Raw genomic sequence first — 19,318 nt, 5'->3', positions numbered from 1 at the left:
TTTGCCGTCGGTTCCATTGTAATCCATCGTGGGCTATCGTTATCGTGCAACAGTCTCGCATTACATCATTCCTAAAGTGGAATTCAAAGTGCAAACAAAGGTAAGGAGTATACAGGTGCAGAAAACCTGACTGGGATAATCACAGGAGAGGATTCCGGTAGGTTTCCGGTGCAGGTATGCAGCAATTGAAGGACAAGCAGAGACCTCTTGTGGTCGTGTATGGAAGGAACTGCACTTTTGCATGTTGCTTTGTCTTTGTCACACTTCAATCATAAGTCATATATTTTTTTTGTCTTGCTCTCTCAGGCTAAAGTGCTGCAGACTGCACCACGTGCAACAAAACGTCATTCAAGACCTCACCACGTGATAAGAAGGTACATCATCTTCCTTTTGGATGTGGAAACATGACTAGTTCAACATCTAACCTGTACTTTGTTGCAGAGTTCAGAGCTGGTATTTGTTTGTGGCCATTCAACCTCTGACTGACCTGATGTCTCACAAGAAACTCCACTTCATGTTGTTGTCCCCTGTTTTGTCATCATGTCTTTTTGAAGCAGGTTCAAGTTCCAACGTTTCCTGACTGTACCCCTTTGTGAGAGGGCCTGAAGATCTCCTGAGAAGGTCGACAAGCAGGTAAAGTCACTGACAATCCAATCATTTAATATACATATATATTTTCTGATTGTGTCAAAAGTTGGATGTACTTATAACTACTATCAAATTATATCATGCCTTTTTGAAAAGGACATTCCAAGCTATTTGACGTTCTACCACTAGGTGGCAGCACTCAAATGTAATTACTACCACAGCTTGTTGCACACTGACCAAAGCATGTAAAAAGTTTGGGTTACAAAATGGGCCACAATAAAGAAGAAAGCACAAAGTAATCTTTATTTCAGCGTGTTTTATTAAAATGTTTGACTCATTCAGTCCATCACAGTAACAAAAGTGTCAGGATTTAGTGAAATGTGCCATATTACCCATCATTTACAAAGTCAAAGTGCTACATTTATGCCGTGTATCACCGTGAAATCTGCCCAAAATATTAACAACTTTTTTCCCCCTTGAATCCAGAAATGTAAAAGAAGTGCAAACATTTGTAAACAGAACATAAAAGTATCAGTAAGTTTATACAAAGTGCAACAAGAACAGATCCCTTATAGGTCACTTAACAATTTTAAAGTGATGTGCACACATTGTGAGAATTTTGTAAACACATTCAGACATTTTCCTTTTGGTCAAGATTCACATTTAAAATTCAATAATATTGCATTAATAAATATATATGCACACTTAATAGTTAGCTTTGTACACCAATACATACTTTAATGTCTTGCTTGTAAAAATTAGACCAAATGTGCCCAAACGAACAGGGACTGATTAGATTTTAGCAGCATTATTGGCGCTTGTTGCCAGAGGGAAAACACCTGATTAGTCAAAACATTTTATTCAGAATAAATATATAAATAAATACAGTTTCGTGAGGCTCATTACAAAAACTGGCAGCCCTCTTTAGCAGGTTAGTATTACTGGTAGCCTACAGTCAGTGGCTTATTGCACAAGAGCGACGGGGAACGACTCCCCCTTGGCACGGACCAAACTTAGATTAAAAGACCCGCCTTCCCCGAAGAAACTCTGCATAGGATTTACAGACAAGAGATCAGAGTGGCCCTTTTTGATAACTAATTTTTCTATGCAGGATCTCAGATTAAAGGTCAACTTTACAGTTACTTTTTGGTCAAACCCCAAGGAAAACTTTGATGACGAGGTGTAGTGAGTTACCCCAGCCAGCGGGGTGCCACGTCACTACCGCACAGCTTCATCAGTAGCAGCCGTCTCTCCAGGCGCTGTCACGAAGGGCACTGAGGGTGGACAAGCTCTTTGGAGGAGTCAGCAAACTATAAAAACAGACAATGAACAAATCTCAAATTAGAGGGTTTTAAGACATGCTATGTACTGTATAAATACAAGGTTGGGTTTAATCTCTGCAGCTCTGTTTCATTGTTGCTTTTTTATTTTTACAGGCATTTTGTCATCGAAGAACGTGTTGGAAAAAAAGTTCCACCTGGTGTCACTGGAGGAAATTCCCTGAGGTCCAAAGAAAAATAACCGCTTTGCACTTTGTAAATGATCAATCATGGTTAGCAACTTATGCTAACATTGCTTTATTTTTGTCAGTATTTCAGGATGGAAGAGTTCCATGTGATGTCACTGGAGGGAATAACCGAGGTGAGTAGGATTTATCATGCAAGGCCTGTGGATAATCAGTGACACACTGCTAGCTTAGCTACCAAATTACAATGCTGATGTATATCATTGTTTAGCAACTTTTGTATTTTACAGCTGTTTCGTCAAAAGAACGTGTTTACTGGTGACGTCACTGGAAAGAGGAGCAAATAACAGGTGAGCAATTGTTTAAATACTTAGCGAATTACAATGAAAATGCTGATGTAGCAACTTAAGCTAACATTGTTTATTTTTACAGGGATTTCATCAAAAATAACTCAAACGTTCCACCTGGTGGTGTCACAGGAGGGAATTACCAAGGTGAGTAGTTGTTTAAATACTAATACAAATTAAAATGTTCCACCTGGTGGTATCATGGGAGGGAATAACTGAGGTGAATTATTGTTTAAATACTTGGCGAACAACAATGAAAATGCTGTTTGTCATGGTTCACAACTTATGCCGGCATTGCTTTTTTTTTTATTAGGTGTTATGTCAGAAGAAACACCTAAAAAGATTTTTAGGTGTTTTGTCAAAAGAACGTGTTTAACAAGTTCAACTTGGCAAAATCACTGGAGGAAACGGGAGCGAATAACCAAGGTGAGTAGTTTTTTAAATACTAATACAAATTAAAATGTTCCACCTGGTGGTATCATGGGAGGGAATAACTGAGGTGAATTATTGTTTAAATACTTGGTGAATTACAATGAAAATACTGATGTAGCAACTTATGCTAACGTTGATTATAATTTTTTTTTTTTTCACAGGTATTTCATCTAAAGAAACTCAAAAGTTCAACCTCATGGTGTCACAGGAGGGAATAACCGAGGTGAGTTGTTTAAATACTGAGCCAATGACAATGCTGTTTCTGTCATGCGTAGCAACTAGTGCTAACATAGCTTTTTTCTTTTTCTTTTTCTTTTTAGGAGGTGTTTTGTCAAAAGAACGTGTCTAACAAGTTCAACCTGGCAAAATCATCGGAGGAAACGGGAGCGAATAACCGAGGTGAGTAGTTTAAATACTTGATACTCATACATATTAAAATGAAAATACTGATGTAGCAACTTATGCTAACATTGTGGGGGTTTTTTTTCACAGGTATTTCATCAAAAGTTCCACCTGGTGGTGTCACAGGAGGGAATAACTGAGGTGAGTAGTTGTTTGAATACTTGGCAAGTAACAATGAAAATGCTGTTTGTCATGGTTAGCAACTTATGTTAGCATTGATTTTTAACAAATCTTTTTAGGAGGTGTTTCGTCAAAAGAACGTGTCTAACAAGTTCAACCTGGCAAAATCACTGGAGGAAACGGGAGCGAATAACCAAGGTGAGTATTTGTTTACATACTTAATACTCATACAAATTAAAATGTTCCACCTGGTGGTGTCACAGGAGGGAATAACCGAGGTGAGTAGTTTAAATACTTGGCAAATAACAATGAAAATGCTGTTTGTCATGGTTAGCAACTTATGCTAGCATTGCTTTTCTTTTTAGGAGGTGTTTCGTCAAAAGAACTTGTCTAAGAAGTTCAACCTGGCAAAATCATTGGAGGAAACAACCGAGGTGAGTAGTTTAAATACTTGATACTCATACAAATGAAAATACTGATGTAGCAACTTATGCTAACTTTGTTTTTTTTGTTTTCGCAGGTATTTCATCTAAAGAAACTCAAAAGCTCCACCTGGTGGTGTCACAGAAGGGAATAACCGAGGTGAGTTGTTGTTTAAATACTGAGCGATGACAATGCTGTTTGTCTGTCATGCGTAGCAACTTGTGCTAACATAGCTTATTTTATTTTTATTAGGTGTTATGTCAGAAGAGTTCCATCTGACATCACCAGAGGAAATAACTGAGGTGAGTAGGATTTATTGTGATAATCAGTGGCACACATTTGATTGACAACTGTTTTCAATTTACATTTTATGGACTAAAAGATTAATTTGTTTAAATACTTGGCATATTACAATGAAAATGCTAACATAGCTTTATTTTTGTTTTTAGGTATTTCGTGATCGAGTTCCACCATGTGACGTCACTGGAGGAAACAACTGAGGTGAGTATCATTCATCATGTGAGGCCTGTGTAGTCTACATTTACTAAATTTTGCACCAGTTAAATTGATAAACACGATGTCAGTCTTTGTTACCTGCTGCAGCTCTATTTCATTGTTAGTTAGATTGAATTGATTAATTGCTTTAAGATTAAAGTTTAGGATTGCTATTTTTTTTGCACGGTTTAAATACTAAAAATACAACTTACACTAACATTGCTTTATGTTTTTCAGGTAATTCATCAAAAGAACAAATTGAAAAGTGAATGTTGATTATAACTGTCATGCAAATAAAGTTGTTTCTAATTTTACAAAAACTTTAAATCCTGCTTTGTTGCTTTTATTGTGTACAATATAAAATAAGCCTCTTGGGGATAAAAGAGGTATACCTTCGTGCTGGTTGGGCCACCTTGCCGCGGGGGGTGGAGCTTATGGTGCCCACGAAGGAGGCGGGACGTGGCAGGCCGCTGCGGGGTGTAGCTGGGGCGGAGTTGAGGCTGGATTGCTTACTGAGCTGAGGGATGCCGCTGTTGGCCCCCATGCTGCAGTTCAGGGACTGGAGGCTGGTGGAGGCCGGCATGGACGCCGAGCCCTTGATGGTTGGACTCACGTAGGCGGTGGCTTTCAGCGTTGGCCGTGACAGGGAGGCGAAGTTCCCGACGCTCTGGACCCGGTTCTGGAGTTGGCCGGGGGACGGGACTGGACATGGAGACAGATGTACAACACAAGAATAAAATCAGTGAATGAACCGACTGCATGTGTTTAACTTAATGTAGAAAAATACATGAAAAGAGTCTTACTGGAGGACTGCAGGCGAGCCAGCCCGCTGGACGAATCAAAACTCTGGCTGTTACGAAGCAAAGAAGGGGAAGCGCAAGGATTGGTTGGGATGGGCACACTAGGCATGCTGGGAGTTCTGACGAGGTTAGGCATGCTCCTCCGCAGCTTATCTAACAGAGACAGAAACACAAGTTTAATTACACCTCATTTAGTCTCAACATACATAAATATAATGCACAGTATATCACATAAAGTGAGCTCTTGGTCCTTCCTGTTCTATCACGGCTCTATCCCTGTGATCTCCTTTACTGTACCCGCCCCCTCAGCCACATACGGTACACTCTAACTCCTAATCCCATCAAACTCTCTCCTCGTCTCTGAACGGAAACGCACGGCGGTCTGAGAGCTTACAGAGCGGTTGTACAAGAGGCTTAGACAGAGTTATTATTAAGTGCTGAGGACATCAGTGTGGGTCAATGTGGGTCAGAGATGCACGATTAGAGAACACACAGCTGTTAATACAGCATTAGTAAACTTGTTGTAATAACAGTTCAATAAATGTTAATGGCACTAACAACAAGTTTAATTTAGTGTAAAACGATGTGGACTTACTCTCATATTCGGCTGGAGTTTCCCCAAAACGCAACGGCCAGCAACACACACAAATATACACATGAATATTTCACGTACACAACATGTACACAAAGAGATACGTGATTAATAGTGTTAACAGCAACTCTACAGTTAGATTTCAACGCTAGCAGGTGTTCTACCTCAGTGTTTGTACCGATGCTCTAGTTGCATTATGGGGACTGTATTTTATTTATTTGTTTATTTAAAACAATTCCTTTGCTAATTTCTACACCAGCTAATTGCTATGCTAACATTTCTTGTCTGCTATTTGGTGCTAAACCATTAGCATACAGCGGGTGAAAACAGATGCCTGTACAGCTTCGCATAAAGACATTTTGGGGCTGCAAAACAACAAGCTCAAAGACTAAAATGTTTGGTATAATTCACAAACAGACGTTAAGAGTGTGATGTCTCACCTGATCCTGCTCTGAAGCCCTGCAACTCGACTCCGCAGAGGCTGCCCAGTCCCAGTCCCAGTCCCAATCCCAGTCCCTGGAGCCCCTGGGGCTGGGCTGTAGCCTGAGTTGGAAAGGCGAACCCAGCGGAAGGGTAAGGAGGTGTTGAGGGAGTGGAAGGAGGGGTGCACAGGGAACTTGTGCTTCTTCGCCAGTCTCGGATGCTGGAGAAGGTGTGGGAGTGCGGCAGGCGGGTGAGGCGCGGCTGCGGTGGCGGCAGGAGGCCGTAGTCTTCGTCGTCCTCCTCGTCTTCCTCCTCCAGGCCGGGGCCGGCGCTGAGCTGGCTGAGCTGGAAGGTGAAGCTCTGGCTGCGGCGGTTGGCCAGGACGCACGACGTGCTGGCGAAGTCCTGCCTTAGACCTGGGGGAGCGAGAGATGAGGACCAGCAGGCAAACACACACACACACACACGCAGAGAACAAACACAGACACACACATCACCTCCTGGGGTTAATGAAGCTGAAGTAGCGATGAGCTCTGAGGTCTGTTATATGTTATAATATTAGAAAGGAGGAAACAACAGAGACAGAAGGACAGCACAGGAAGTCAATAATAACACAGAAACATCTAGAAATATCATAATGTGGAGTGATACACGATTCTGTAACAAGAGCAAGAGCTGCTCTGGTGTCATTACACGTTACATGTGATGCTGCATGTGCTGCTTATTGTGTCTGAATCGAGCCCATCACTTACTCTCCTCCTGCAGTCGGGCCATCACCTGGACGTCCGTGAGGTCCTGCAGTTTGTATCCCAGAGCGATGGAGTCGTCCTCCACCTCTGACGCCCCGAGGTCGCTGTCCATGGACGACTGCGGACTGAAGGTTGAGCGTCGGAGGCTCCGGCCTACGAACACACACAACACAAATCAGAGTTAACCTCGAGCATCCTGAGCGTCCTCTGCACAGAGATGGAAACTAAACTCTGAGTCTATTAATCCCAAGTGAGGTGGAAATATTATCACAGAGGTGACACCTACGTCCCGATATCTGTTCTCTAGAATAATCCTATTTCTTCTAATTACCTCCGTCACAGGCCAAGATCTTTGCAGCCTTTATCAGACTTTTAAGGTCGTTTTTCACCCACATTTTTATGGTAATTGTAGTTCATTTGGACGACTTTTAAAGGAGGAAATAGTCTCTGATGTATTTAAACTATTTACAGGAAGGTTTTGTAAATTTTAAGGATGTTTTTTAAAATACGCCCCTTTTAGGTTAAAGGCAGTATTTTCATTTATTAGACAAGACAAGAAACTCTGATGGGGAAAAAAGGCTTTTTGAGGAGTTCAAAGACCTTATAGGGAGTGTATACTCCAGGGCTGCAGTTCTCAGTTTGTTTTACACTTTAAATATTTGGTTCCCTTCCTTCGTGTACTTCCCTTAAGGAATATTACCTGCTAATTTCATTAAAGATATCCTTTATTCCCCGACAACTTCAACACCCCCTCCAGTGAAACTCAAGTGTTTGACCTTGTAAACATCTCCATGTGGTGTTAAACTGCAGTGTACCAAGGACAGGCTGAACAACACGTTTTCAGCTTGGCAGGTTTGTGACGTCACAATCCTGTTAATGGACGAGGTGACGCTATGCATATCATCATCTGTAACCTATGGCAACCACTACTAACATTAATGTTACTACTACTAATTACTACATTTCAAGCTAGCTAAGTTTCAACAAGTTGCCACTAAACGACGGTAGAGATGTATTTTGTTTTTGCGACGGAGGTGACGGTTGAAAATGTGCATAGTGGGCGGGGCCTAATGAGGGAGAAGGAGGAGATGCTTTAGGAGGATTTTTACAAGGTACTTAAACATATCAAGCAGAGCATTTTATCTGTCTTATAACATGACTGCAGCTGCTCTTTAAATTAAAGTGATTTTTTGGGTCTGTAACATTCGGCTAAAAAGACTTTCTTCGATTTAAGAACTTTGTAGAAAACTAAATATCTTAGAATTACACTGTTTTAAGCACAAAGGAAACATATTAAAGCCATAATAATGTACCAGACAGTGTTAATAAAACCTTTAACATTAAAGTACAAAGTTTAAATCTGCAGAAACTATAATTAAACTGACATTTTTTAAAATACTCCAAATATTAACAGGGGTTTGGTTGGTGGAATTTGGACTTCCTGAGCTCACATTTGAGACACATACAGATGCATGAAATAGATTTGTATATGTGGAACTTGCAGGATATCGAAGCTACACTGTTGCTTCTAATGCTCGATTCTTGTTTTTAGACCCGCACAGTCATGGAACCGAGCCTCGAGCGAAACCCGTGACTCCTTGTGGCGCTCCATTTCTTCTGCTGACTCCACTCCTCTACAATAAGGCCTCCCGTTCCCTGCAGCTCTGCCCTCTGCTGTGTCTGGAACTTTTTCCATCACGAATAATGCACAAAAAAAAAAGCTGCGGCACAGTTTTTATATCTGCGACTGAAGCTTAGCTGCAGAGATAATATATTCTCTTCCTCCCACGACTTGCAGCTGAAGTAATATCTGAGAATCTTGACCCAGTTCTGCTCTGAGCATCTTCACCTGCACGCTAAAATTCTGCAGGAGAGGATGAGTGGTTTATGTCCTGCTCCATATGAAGCGACATCAACACAGATAGCACGGAGGGCTGGAAGAAGAAGCAGAGGCTTACTGCGGCTGTGAGGGAGGAAGGTGGGAGTCCTCTCGGCTACGGGGGAGAGATCCTTCCCTACAGGACTCAGGGTGCGGTGGAGGACCGGGTGGAGCGGGGAGGAGAGGGATGGAGCTGAAGGGAGGAGAGTTCACATTTTAAAAACATCAAACAAACCGTGAATGCTATATGAAACATGTCTGTTGTGTGTTTACCGTGTCTGTCCGTCGACTGGGGGGTGGAGCAGGGTTTGGCAGGAGGGGAAGCACTGATGGGGGACACGCCGGCCACTCGACTCAAGGGAGGGCCAGGGGAGGAGGAGGGGGAGGGGCTGGACAGGGAGGTGCGCCACCTGGAGACTGAGGAGGGAAAGGGAAACATCAATATGGTGCTTTCATAATGAGGGTACCGATTAAATAATACACATGGAAGACATATTCAGATCCTTCAAAATAAAAGTACTAAACTGCAGGACTTTTATTTTGGAGTGCAGTAACAATTCAGCAACATTTACTCAAAATTAAATGCACTACAAAATTCTTATAATGCATCTGTTGAAGCACGTTGGACCCCTTACACAGAGCAGGTTATGTGGAGGGAGGTCTCACTCCACTTAGAAAAACAGATCTCAAACTTTGTCGCCTCTTGCAAACATAAAGTGCAGATTTTGTCCTGCAGTCAAAACACTTCGTCCATCACCAGCACAGGACTCGATTCAACATATTTTCAGAGTATACACACTATCCTCCAAAAACACTGGCTCCTCCAACAATACTGCACACACGCGTCTGCAGAGAGCAGCTCTGTGCAGCCGTTACCTCACCAGCACTGTGACTGTCACTCTCTGCTCTATTCAGCAGCTCCACAACAAAGCTGCATTCAAGACGACAACAGAGGCGCTCACACTGAAGCTGTACCTGGTGCTGAGCGTCTCACACACACACACAGACACACACACACCTCAGTTACTATTCATAGACAGGGAAGAAACTGAAGCACCTGTGATGAGAATGCAGACACAATATGAAGGGAACAAAGAGACAGACAGGCAGACAGAGGGAGGGAGAGAGACAGTGCATCCTTATATACAGAGAGACAGTAAGACAGAGAGGAGGAGGGAGAGACAGACAGATAGACAGACCGGTACAGACAGAGAGTGAAATAGAGAGACAGAAAGAGAACGGGACAGACAGACAGACAGACAGACAGACAGACAGAAAGAGAACAGGACAGAGAGAGACAGGGACAGACAGACAAACAGAGACACAGACGGATAGAGAGGCACATTGAGAAAGAGACAGAAAGCGAGGGACAGAGACAGGATAAGACAGAGATAGAGAGACAGACGGACACAGACAGGAGACAGACAGAGAGAGAGACAGACAGTTACTGCAGCCTCCACCCTCTCAAAGATGGAGGACGAGGATTTCTCTCTGTTACCTGTCAACGCCAATAAAAGCCACTTAGCTATGAGAGGAGGGGGGGTGGGGGGGCTTTCATTCCTTTCATGTAAACTGTAACCATGGCAACAGCGCCTCGTTCCACTGTACTCAACCTCGGGCGGGCAGGAGGGAGGGGAGGGAGGATAGCGGGGGCCGAGCGGGTGGGAGGAATCCTCTGCCGCTTACAGTTGCGATGCTCAGACTCGGTGTGTGTGAGACACAGACAGAGACGACCATTAGAGCTTTAAAGCCTCTGATGCAACGAGCTGCACAGCTGCTGCAACGGCACAGGTCGACTACAGGCTGTATGAATGCTGGCCAGGAGTATGTGGACACCAGACGATAAAATAAGACAAAAACAAGGTGGGGTTTGGTGATGGAACAACCTCTATAGGGGATAGATACCAGACATCAATAAGCTTGTTGCTTGCATGTAAAGTACACGCCCACTTCCTGTTTCAAAGCTTTGTTTGAGGAACTGAGGGGCACGGGAGCAACAGTGACAGTGACCTCTATCCTATGCAAAAAAAGTAAACCTAAGTCAATTAAAGTGAGGTTATGGGCAGATCCCCTTAACGTGCATCCTGTCTGTGCCAAACAGCATTGAAAAAACACAGATTTTTACCCTTAAACTCCTATAATTAGTGATTTTACCACTTTCAGTCCCTGGATCTTTTTGCTTTTAAGGGGAGAAGACCTCTGGGGATAATTCGGCACCTATTTTGAGCCTTGTGAAAAATGAACACTGAAGGGATGCTAACCTAAAAACAAGCTAGGCTGATTTTAGCGGTAGCTCAGCTTGCAGCCTCTCCTGACATCCTGCTTCCCCTGCAGAGCGTTTGAAAGTGCAAAATCAAATGTAGAAGCTTTCATGAACAGCGCAGTCCAGCAAAAATCTACTTCTTTGACTATACTGCATGTAAGTGCTTTATTTTCAAAGTATGACGAGGCAGAAACGCACCCACGCAGGTGAGTCGAACACAACCTCGTCTCTCATTAAAGGCTTCGGGCTGTTAAGCTGCCAGGACGTGGGAGCCGTCGCCTGCATTCGCACTTCATGCAGCCCTCTGTTCATCACACACTGAAGCCTACAAAGAGACTCGTCGATCAGACGAGGATGTCTGCTACAGACAGACATCTTGACTGATAACTGATCTGCTTTTTCCAGGTCGGCTGTCATCAAGGTAACGACACTGAACGCAAACCAAGCCTCAAACTTTTTTATACCTCCATGGCAGCTGATATCTTCATAAAGGAAGCATATTAGCAGCTCAAATACGTTTCCTTCTTCTCCATTAAAGCCTCATCTTCTCTGTCTCATAATATGATTAATTAAGATACCTGCAATCATGGCAGACATTCAGAGGTCATGTGACCTGGTGCTGATCTGTTTAATGCTATTAGAGATGGACGGATTACCATCTGTAAATTCTTTTGTCCTTGTTGAGCCACGTTCGTCACATTGTAGTGATGAAGGTGATCCAACAGAGAAACAGTATCTCTGCAGGGAACTTTAGATATTATAACCTCCCATTGGATCATCTAAAAAGGGATCTTCCCCATATTAAAATATGCCTCTTAATCATCACTCTGTATTTCTATTGTTCGCCGTGTTTGGGACATTTATGGACATCCATCGCGTCCAGCAGACACTAACGTAATGTTTGCATCTTCATTAGATGTAAAATTGACTTCACAACGTGTTTGTTGTTCTAACTGCTATGAAGAAAAATAAAATAATGCCAAAGAGCATTGAAAATAATCTGATTTTTACCCTTAAACGCTTGTTTTTTTTATCAATTTTAATTACCGGATCCTTTTGTTTTTAAGGAGAGGAGACCTCTGCAGATTATTCGGCTCTTGTTTAAAACCTTGTAAACACTGAACACTGAAGGGATGCTAACCTAAGTACCTTCCTGCGGCGGAGGTGTAGGTGTATTAAGGCTACAAACGGCATTCAGACCCGCGGTAGACCCGGATAATTATCGCCTCGGCGCCTATCGGCATTGCTGGGAACACAAAACCCGTGTCAACACGCTACTCTCATACCTCTTTCCGGCGCGATGCCATGCTCCGTCGGTAACTTCTGCGCCTCCTTGTCATTTCAGCTACAAATTCCGCCCGTCTCCGTCACGGCAGCGCTCGAACATCGTTGTCGAACATTTGTCGCCGAAGAGTTTGATAAATAGACTGAATGAGTAATAGTTACAATAAAGATCTCACCACCGTGACATCTTCACTGTTTCCTAACCGTGTTTCCGGCGCGTTTGTGACGTCTGACGGTGACGCAGCAGAAACGACACCGAAAGGAGTATACTTCACTGGCAATGGGACAAGAGACTATCGGCATCTATAAGCAGGTCGTTCCGGGTCTGAAAAACTCATGTCAACACGCTAAATTTAGGTGGGAAAGGAGTAGTTTGTAGTTTAACTGCTCTGAAACAATCACAAAATAATAATAATAATAATAAACGTTGCTCGCTCTCTTCACTTCCCGTCTGTGGCGCTCCATCACAGCTGCTCTCCCTTTTGCTCGGGGCAGCTTTGGGTTGAAAATCTGACTGTAGATCTGTTGTTTTTTCAAAGCTTCGGTACTATCGAGCGTGAAAAAAGTAGAGATTTTATTGTTTCAAAACACAGGGTATTGAAAATAGAGTCACACAATGTAAAACTAGCATGTCATCTGCATAAAGTCCAACATACAGTAGAATTATTATTAACTTCAGTGCTGGAAATCCTTTGCCTAAGTAAAGCTATCGTCACCACAATGTACTCGGTTACAGGTGCAGCTCTTGCAGGTTAACAGACTGGATTAAAACAGCCCTTTGAACCGAAGTATTTTAGGATTTGCTGACCTGCTGAGACACCGCTGCCTGTAAATGTGCTTAACAAAGGTTAAATACTGACTCTGCAAAAAAGATCATGTACAGAGCGTCTGCACGCTTTTTGTTTACATCATAATGTGATTTTCACATTTCTTTTCTAACATTTTTCACACAAAACGCCTGATCAGTTCATCTAGAATATATAATTGGTAGACCAACCAATGTTCAAAAACAAATGTTCCTTGCAGTCTAGAAGTATAAAGAAGCAATAACGCATGAATGAAGTTGTTCAAAATGTACTTAAAAAAAGGCTACTCAGCTCTTTTTACACGTTTACAGGTCTCTGACCCCCATCTCTGACTGAACTGTCAGTGGTTGGGTTGCATCGTGGGTAATGTAGGCACCAGACAAGTAAGGAGAATGTATGGTATTAAAAATATATATCTCTTGTTCTGCTGCATCAAATGAATGTCCATTATGAGCCAGACAATGTCATGCTTGCAGGATGTACAACACCAGCTCTCATCGGGTAGTTTCTTTAACACCTACTTCCAAATGTGTTTCTGTCGGTGAAAAAAGACTCACTAAACTTTCTGGCCAAACAGCATTAAGACAAGCTATACAAGGAGCTGTACAACTCCTCTGGTTCTTCCTTCCTGAGACAGCAACAGGAGCACCTGGCCGTGGTTTGTGCTGTGAGTCAGTGAGCTCCTATGTTTACTCTGTTCATCAGTTTAAAATAGCCTGAAGGAGAGGAGCACTGTAAGCTAATCTGCTGCCTCAGCCTTTGTTTCACTGGGTTTGTCTGTGCGTTAAAGACGGTGGATTGTAACAATTAGGAAAAATACAGAAAAGAAATGAAGAGTGAAATAAAAACCTCAACAGCAGCATCAAAAATCCACAAACACCCACAGACTGGACTCCAAAGACGAGATGATGCCAGCATCTTTTGCTCGCCTACATCCCTCGAGCAACCACACACTCAGACAGAAAGATATTCAACTCTGTTTTTATGTTAAATCTTGCACCTGCAATGCATTCTGGTCTATTGAGGCTGCTTAAGCGACTTCCAGCTACTGTATCAACAGGCGCTTTTGACCAAACCAAACAATTAGCACCCAATGATGACGACGAGCGCAGGGAACGAAGGATCTTTGTTTGTCTCGTTCAATGTCAACTCTTTCCCCAAGTGCCACATCAAGTCTTTTCCCTCCACAGGTAAATACACTATGTGAGGTCTCTTACCTTGTTCCAGTCGGAGGGACAGCGATCTCCTGGCGGCCTCCACCTCTGATTTGGGACAGTCCAGCGCTTTCCGGCACCACTGCAGAGGCGTGAGGGCGTCTTCTGAGGACTCTCTGGCTCTTGATGATACGTACAACCTGGAGAGAGAGGAAGAGAATGAAATGAAAATTCAATCTTTGTGAGGCTGTTTGACGCTCACTGAAGCTAAATGCTAATATTAGCATGCTCTATAGTCAGCATGCATGCTTGAAAAATGGCTTAAAACATACATATAGCATCAAGCTAGGTGCACAGTTTCGGTCGATTGACTCACCTCTAAACCAAACTATTGCACAAACATAAACTGTGACCTCACCATGGGGTAGATTAAAGGAAAGGGATTACCTAAGTCTTTCCGAGAATTCACCCTCTGGAGACAACAGGTCCCAAAACATCTGATCGTAACACTAAAATGTGAACCTCAAGGGAATTTCAGAGGATTACCAGAGCAATTAGGATTCATCATCTGGGACCCATGAGCTGAAAAGTATTGGGCTAAAATCTTGTAGATGTTGAGATAGCGCAGATGACAGGTGTAAAGTTTAGGGATACTGAAGTCATTAGGATGTTTCCTCTGGAGAGCATGAAAGTCTGCACCACATTTCAACATGGTCTGCTTCATGTGCTATCAGGGACAACATGTGCAGTCGTCTACACGGCTGGGCATGTCTGCTTTTAAACTGCAGTGTACCAAGGACAGGCTGAACAACACGTTTTCAGATCGGCAGGGTTTGTGACGTCACAAACCTAAGGAGCCAATCCCGTGATTGGACGGGGCGACACTATGCATATCATTATGTGCAACCTACGGCAACCACTCTGGCGATGCGCGAGCCAGCTGTAACGTGTAACGTCTTAAAACATGACTGGAGCTGGTCTTAAAGGAGCAGCATGCTGCTAGCATGGCTAAATCTGCTTTACAATGCAAGAATTATTCTTTGACTTTAATTTTGAACGGCTGTTCAGTCCAGGTGTAACCCCGCCTCTCGCCCAATGACAGCTGGGATAGGTTCCAGTCCCCCCTCGACCCTGAACAGGATAGATGATGGATGGTTTGAAAGGCAACAAAAACTAATATTTCTGGATTATTCTTGTTTTTTTGGGATACAGTGTGTTTTTATTCTTGATGTTTGGCGACCTAATGTCCGTTTGCATTTATATTGCACTTCGTTTGATATTTAAATTGTCAGTTTAATGAAAATATAACTATTTACAACAAGATACATGATGGCTTTTAATTGCTGTACTTGCATTAACCTTTTTTATGTCTCTTTTTAGAACTCTTGTGACATGTATACATCATAGATGCACATAATAATATCAATCTTTTTGTGTCTCCTCAGTGCTCATGCTTTTTATTCTCTCTGCAGTAACATAAACAGTTAAAATGACTAACTCAAAATCAAACTGTCGCCATAGAAACATGCGCCAATCCTGCATTTCTTTGTATTATTTGGGAGTTTTTAAAGTTCTATAAACGTTGCACTCTTTCTGAATTTCCCCCCGGCCTCATCACAACCCACCCTCCATCGTTCCTTTGTGCCTCCGGCTCGTATAAATCTCCCTCTCGGGCTTTAAGGTGATGCTAAGCCTCTGAGATGTGAGGGAGACGAGCTGCTCCGTTCAAACACAGAGGATCAGATTATTCTGACAGCCACTGAACTCCGACTCTGCAGGAAACACGGAGGAGCTGAATTATAGATTATAAAACCTCTGCTGACATCAGGTGAGAGTGCGACCTGAGGGCGGACACAAACACACCTCTGATACTATTCCTGGACACGCCGGCAGCATGAACACACAGAATGAAAGATTCATGTGAATGTGCTTTGATCTTTTGGTCGATCTGTTGGATTAGAAACAGCCTCCAAAAGTTCAATCAACACGTCTCTAATAAATACTGAACACTTCTGTATGAGGCTGCTTTAGTTTAAGCTAGTTGTACCAAACAAACCGCCAACTGCAGCGTAAATCTCAGCACATAGACGTCACTGATAGACTGTTTCAGAGCGAGGTTTACTGGTTAATCAATACATCTATTGGCAGAATTATCAGGCTATTCTACTAGTCATTAAGGTTAATAACAAACACTGATTACTTCCTGTTTCTCAACACGATTCATTGATTATGTTGGAGAATTTTTAAAGACAAACTCAGACCAAACTTTGGTTCTAGAAAGACCACCTCTAAAAGCCAACTTATTGATTAACTGACAAAACAAAATCAATCAGTTACCAATTGAAAATGTCAGCTTTTCAAAGTAAAAGCCTTCCTGTTCGATTATTTGCAAAAACATTGTCAGTTCACACTGCAAGACGCAACAAAATCAGCTAAATTCCACTTCCTGTTTTCGTCTATGTCTCTTAACATTTAACTTCAATGTGTTTTTCAGAATAAAAGACCAAAAATAACAAGTTTAAACTACAAAATTTCACTTCCTGGTTTCAATTTTGTATCTTTGCATCACCTCAAGTGTGTTTTTCAGTAGAAAAAGAGCAATTTAAAATACAAAAGTTCACTTCATGTTAATAATCGTGTGTTTTTCTTTACCAGCAGACAAGACATACAAAGTTAAAAATCCCATATTTAACTTCCGATTTCAATTTTGTCTCTTTGCATCCACTTAAAGCATCTTTTCGTAGTAGAAGACAACAAATATCAAGTTTCTGTGTTTTCCTGCCAGTTTCTAGACGAAGTTTAAGCAAAAATATTCCAATATTTCAGCCCCTTCTGTTTTTAAGCAAAGCATAGACACTATTAAAGGTTTCGGGTTTGATTCCTTGTGTTTCTCAACACGACTGATTCATTAAATTTGACATTTTTTAAATGGCAATTTTAAGACCTAACTTTGGTTCTAGTACGACCACCTCTAACTGACAAATCTAAATTAATCCTTTACCGATTAAAACAGTTTGTTTCAGTCCTTTTATCTTACAAAAACTGTCAGCTTTTCAAAATAAAAGCCATCCTGTTGGTTAAGTAGCAGAAAATTGTCAGTTCACTCTGCAAGAAGCAACAAAATCAACAAAAAACACTTCCTGTTTTCGTTTATGTCTCATTACATCCACCTTAAATGTGTTTTTCAGTATAAAAAACAAAAATAACAAGTTCAAAATACAAAATTTCACTTCATGGTTTCAATTTTGTGTCTTTGCATCACCTCAAGTGTGTTTTTCAGTAGAAAAAAGAGGAATTTAAAATACAGAATTCACTTCCTGTTTGGAATTGCGTCTCTGCAACTGCTTAAAGTGTTTTAATTTAAAACAACACAAAAAATACAAACTACAAATATTAGATTGCACTTCCTCATTTCAATTGTGTCTCTTTGCATCCACTTAAAGTGACTTTACAAGAAGGCAACAAATATCAAGTTTAAATTATTCAAATAAGGATTTTCTCCCAATATTTCATGCAAATGGTGATATATATATGTGCAAAGCATATAAACTATTAAAGGTTTCGGGTCTGATTTCTTGTGTTGCACTAAAAGAAGAGCAATGCAATCTGAAGGCAGCCTGCAAATTGCACGTTGATATGAAAGATCTCCTGCAGAGAGGAGGGGAAGAATGGCAGCTTGGTGCAGGCCTGATAACAAGTGGCCTCCCCTCTCAGCTGCCTGTTAGTCTCACCAGGTGTGCAGCTTTGTGTGGGTGTTGCAGGATGCTGGACTGGCCTGTTGCAGAGCTCAAACAATAAGAGGGAGCATCTAAATCTTACATGTAGCCTTTGAATGCAACATGCATGACTTAGAGCTGAGCAACAAATGGTTGAAAATGAAATGACACTTACCATGTTTCCTCTGACTGATCCGAGCAGGATAAAGAGTCCAGGTCCAAAAGTTCCAGCTCATCCAGAACCGACGGCTCGGATTCATCCTCCTCCTCCTCCTCCTCTTCCTCCTCTTCCTCCCCCGCAGCAGCCGCTTCATCCACGCCTGTGTGCGGGAGGAAATACTCAAAATGCTCCTCCGGGAGCTGGAATGACCCCAAGGACGGCTGGCAGAGCAGTGTGGGCAGCGGGCTGGGCCGGCAGTAGCCCCTGTACGCCGGGGAAGGAGGCAGCACATGCGGGCCGCCGGAGCAGCCGCTCGCCCGGGTCCTCAGCTGCTCGTTTTGCCGCTCCAGCTTCCGGACCAGCTCCTGCAGCTTCTTCACCTCCAGCTCGGCGTTCAGGGTGTTGCTGTTGCAGTCCACCTCCGGCAGTATCGCGGGGTTCAGCACCGCAGCCTCCATTGGAAGACAAAAACAATACAATGACGCTAATTTGGCCGCTACCGCACCTCCAACGTGGAAGAGAAATGGAGGACAGGTAGCTGTTGCTGCTGCGGAGCTCGCGGCTCACCCGACGCCCTCAGACTGGATTCTGTATTCCGGTAGCGGTAGTAATCCGCCGAGTACGCCTGTCTGGACGCTCACCCAATGGGAGACTGTATGACTCCACCCTCCACAACACACACACTCACTCACCCACTCACCCTCCACCTCATTAATCAACAAGCTCGATTACAGGTACATGAGCACCTGCCAGACTTAAGTGAGGACTCAAACAAATTTAGACATATTTAAGCTCTTTATTTGAACTTTAACCTTTTAAATCGTTTAAAACAATCATTTAAAACACATATTTCTTTGTTTCCAGGACATATACAGCACCTGGTACAGTTTATATATAAATCAAAATCCATTCAGTTGTTAATCTAATGGTTCTCAACAGATTAAAGTGTATTATAATTAGCAGACGCACACCTGGTCAACTTTAACGCTTACTTGGCGACATCTGGTGGCCAAAGACGGTCATTACACGCAGTGGACAATTTATATTCCAGCCGTTTTTTACTGAAAATTTAAACTTAAATTGACAAAAAAATCGGATAAAAATATAATTAATTGACAACTCTATTTTTTAAATAATTATTCAAGTTATTTTCCAAACAAAAATGCCGAAAATTAACGATGTTTAAACCAGGATTTTCTCTTTCTCCTATAAGACTTGAG

The 19,318-nt window shown here is 42.4% G+C and overlaps 1 protein-coding gene and 1 long non-coding RNA gene across 4 annotated transcripts; one reads left to right on the top strand and one right to left on the bottom strand.

The window, feature by feature from the left end:
• Positions 1–18: 18 nt before the first annotated feature.
• LOC138603503 (uncharacterized) lies at positions 19–4,562 on the top strand. 3 transcript variants are annotated; one of them, XR_011309244.1, is made up of 17 exons: positions 19–100; positions 307–374; positions 555–633; positions 2,025–2,093; positions 2,187–2,229; positions 2,344–2,403; positions 2,486–2,547; positions 2,714–2,826; positions 2,994–3,055; positions 3,153–3,231; positions 3,325–3,375; positions 3,474–3,552; positions 3,720–3,788; positions 3,875–3,936; positions 4,030–4,079; positions 4,227–4,278; positions 4,510–4,562. It is a non-coding gene; the product is annotated as an uncharacterized lncRNA (long non-coding RNA). The 3 variants fall into 3 exon arrangements; XR_011309243.1 differs by having other exon boundaries at positions 2,179–2,229; XR_011309242.1 differs by having other exon boundaries at positions 2,025–2,229.
• Positions 896–18,593, bottom strand: LOC138603502 (SLAIN motif-containing protein 1-like). The gene is made up of 10 exons (XM_069675315.1): positions 18,114–18,593; positions 14,286–14,422; positions 8,989–9,132; positions 8,795–8,908; positions 6,840–6,989; positions 6,105–6,503; positions 5,668–5,679; positions 5,076–5,225; positions 4,665–4,974; positions 896–1,898 (listed from the first exon to the last, which is right to left on the bottom strand). Exons 1-10 carry the CDS (start codon positions 18,554–18,556, stop codon positions 1,823–1,825), a joined length of 1,935 nt encoding a protein of 644 aa, XP_069531416.1. The 5' UTR covers positions 18,557–18,593; the 3' UTR covers positions 896–1,822.
• Between the last annotated feature and the right edge of the window lie 725 nt (positions 18,594–19,318).

Source organism: Semicossyphus pulcher, unplaced genomic scaffold (genome assembly GCF_022749685.1).
Source record: "Semicossyphus pulcher isolate SPU_LCO1_2020_fin unplaced genomic scaffold, fSemPul1.0.p SCAF_24, whole genome shotgun sequence".
NCBI lineage: Eukaryota > Metazoa > Chordata > Actinopteri > Labriformes > Labridae > Semicossyphus > Semicossyphus pulcher.
This window is presented reverse-complemented; position numbering and strand designations above follow the sequence as displayed.

Excerpts from the sequence above, each read along its gene's own strand:
- LOC138603502 (XM_069675315.1), bottom strand. The coding sequence starts at position 18,556 with ATGGAGGCTGCGGTGCTGAACCCCGCGATACTGCCGGAGGTGGACTGC. Across the intron at positions 6,990-8,794 it reads CTTCCTCCCTCACAGCCGCA|GCCGGAGCCTCCGACGCTCA; the intron begins GTAAGCCTCTGC and ends GTGTGTTCGTAG. Across the intron at positions 6,504-6,839 it reads GGCCCGACTGCAGGAGGAGA|GTCTAAGGCAGGACTTCGCC; the intron begins GTAAGTGATGGG and ends TCGCTCCCCCAG.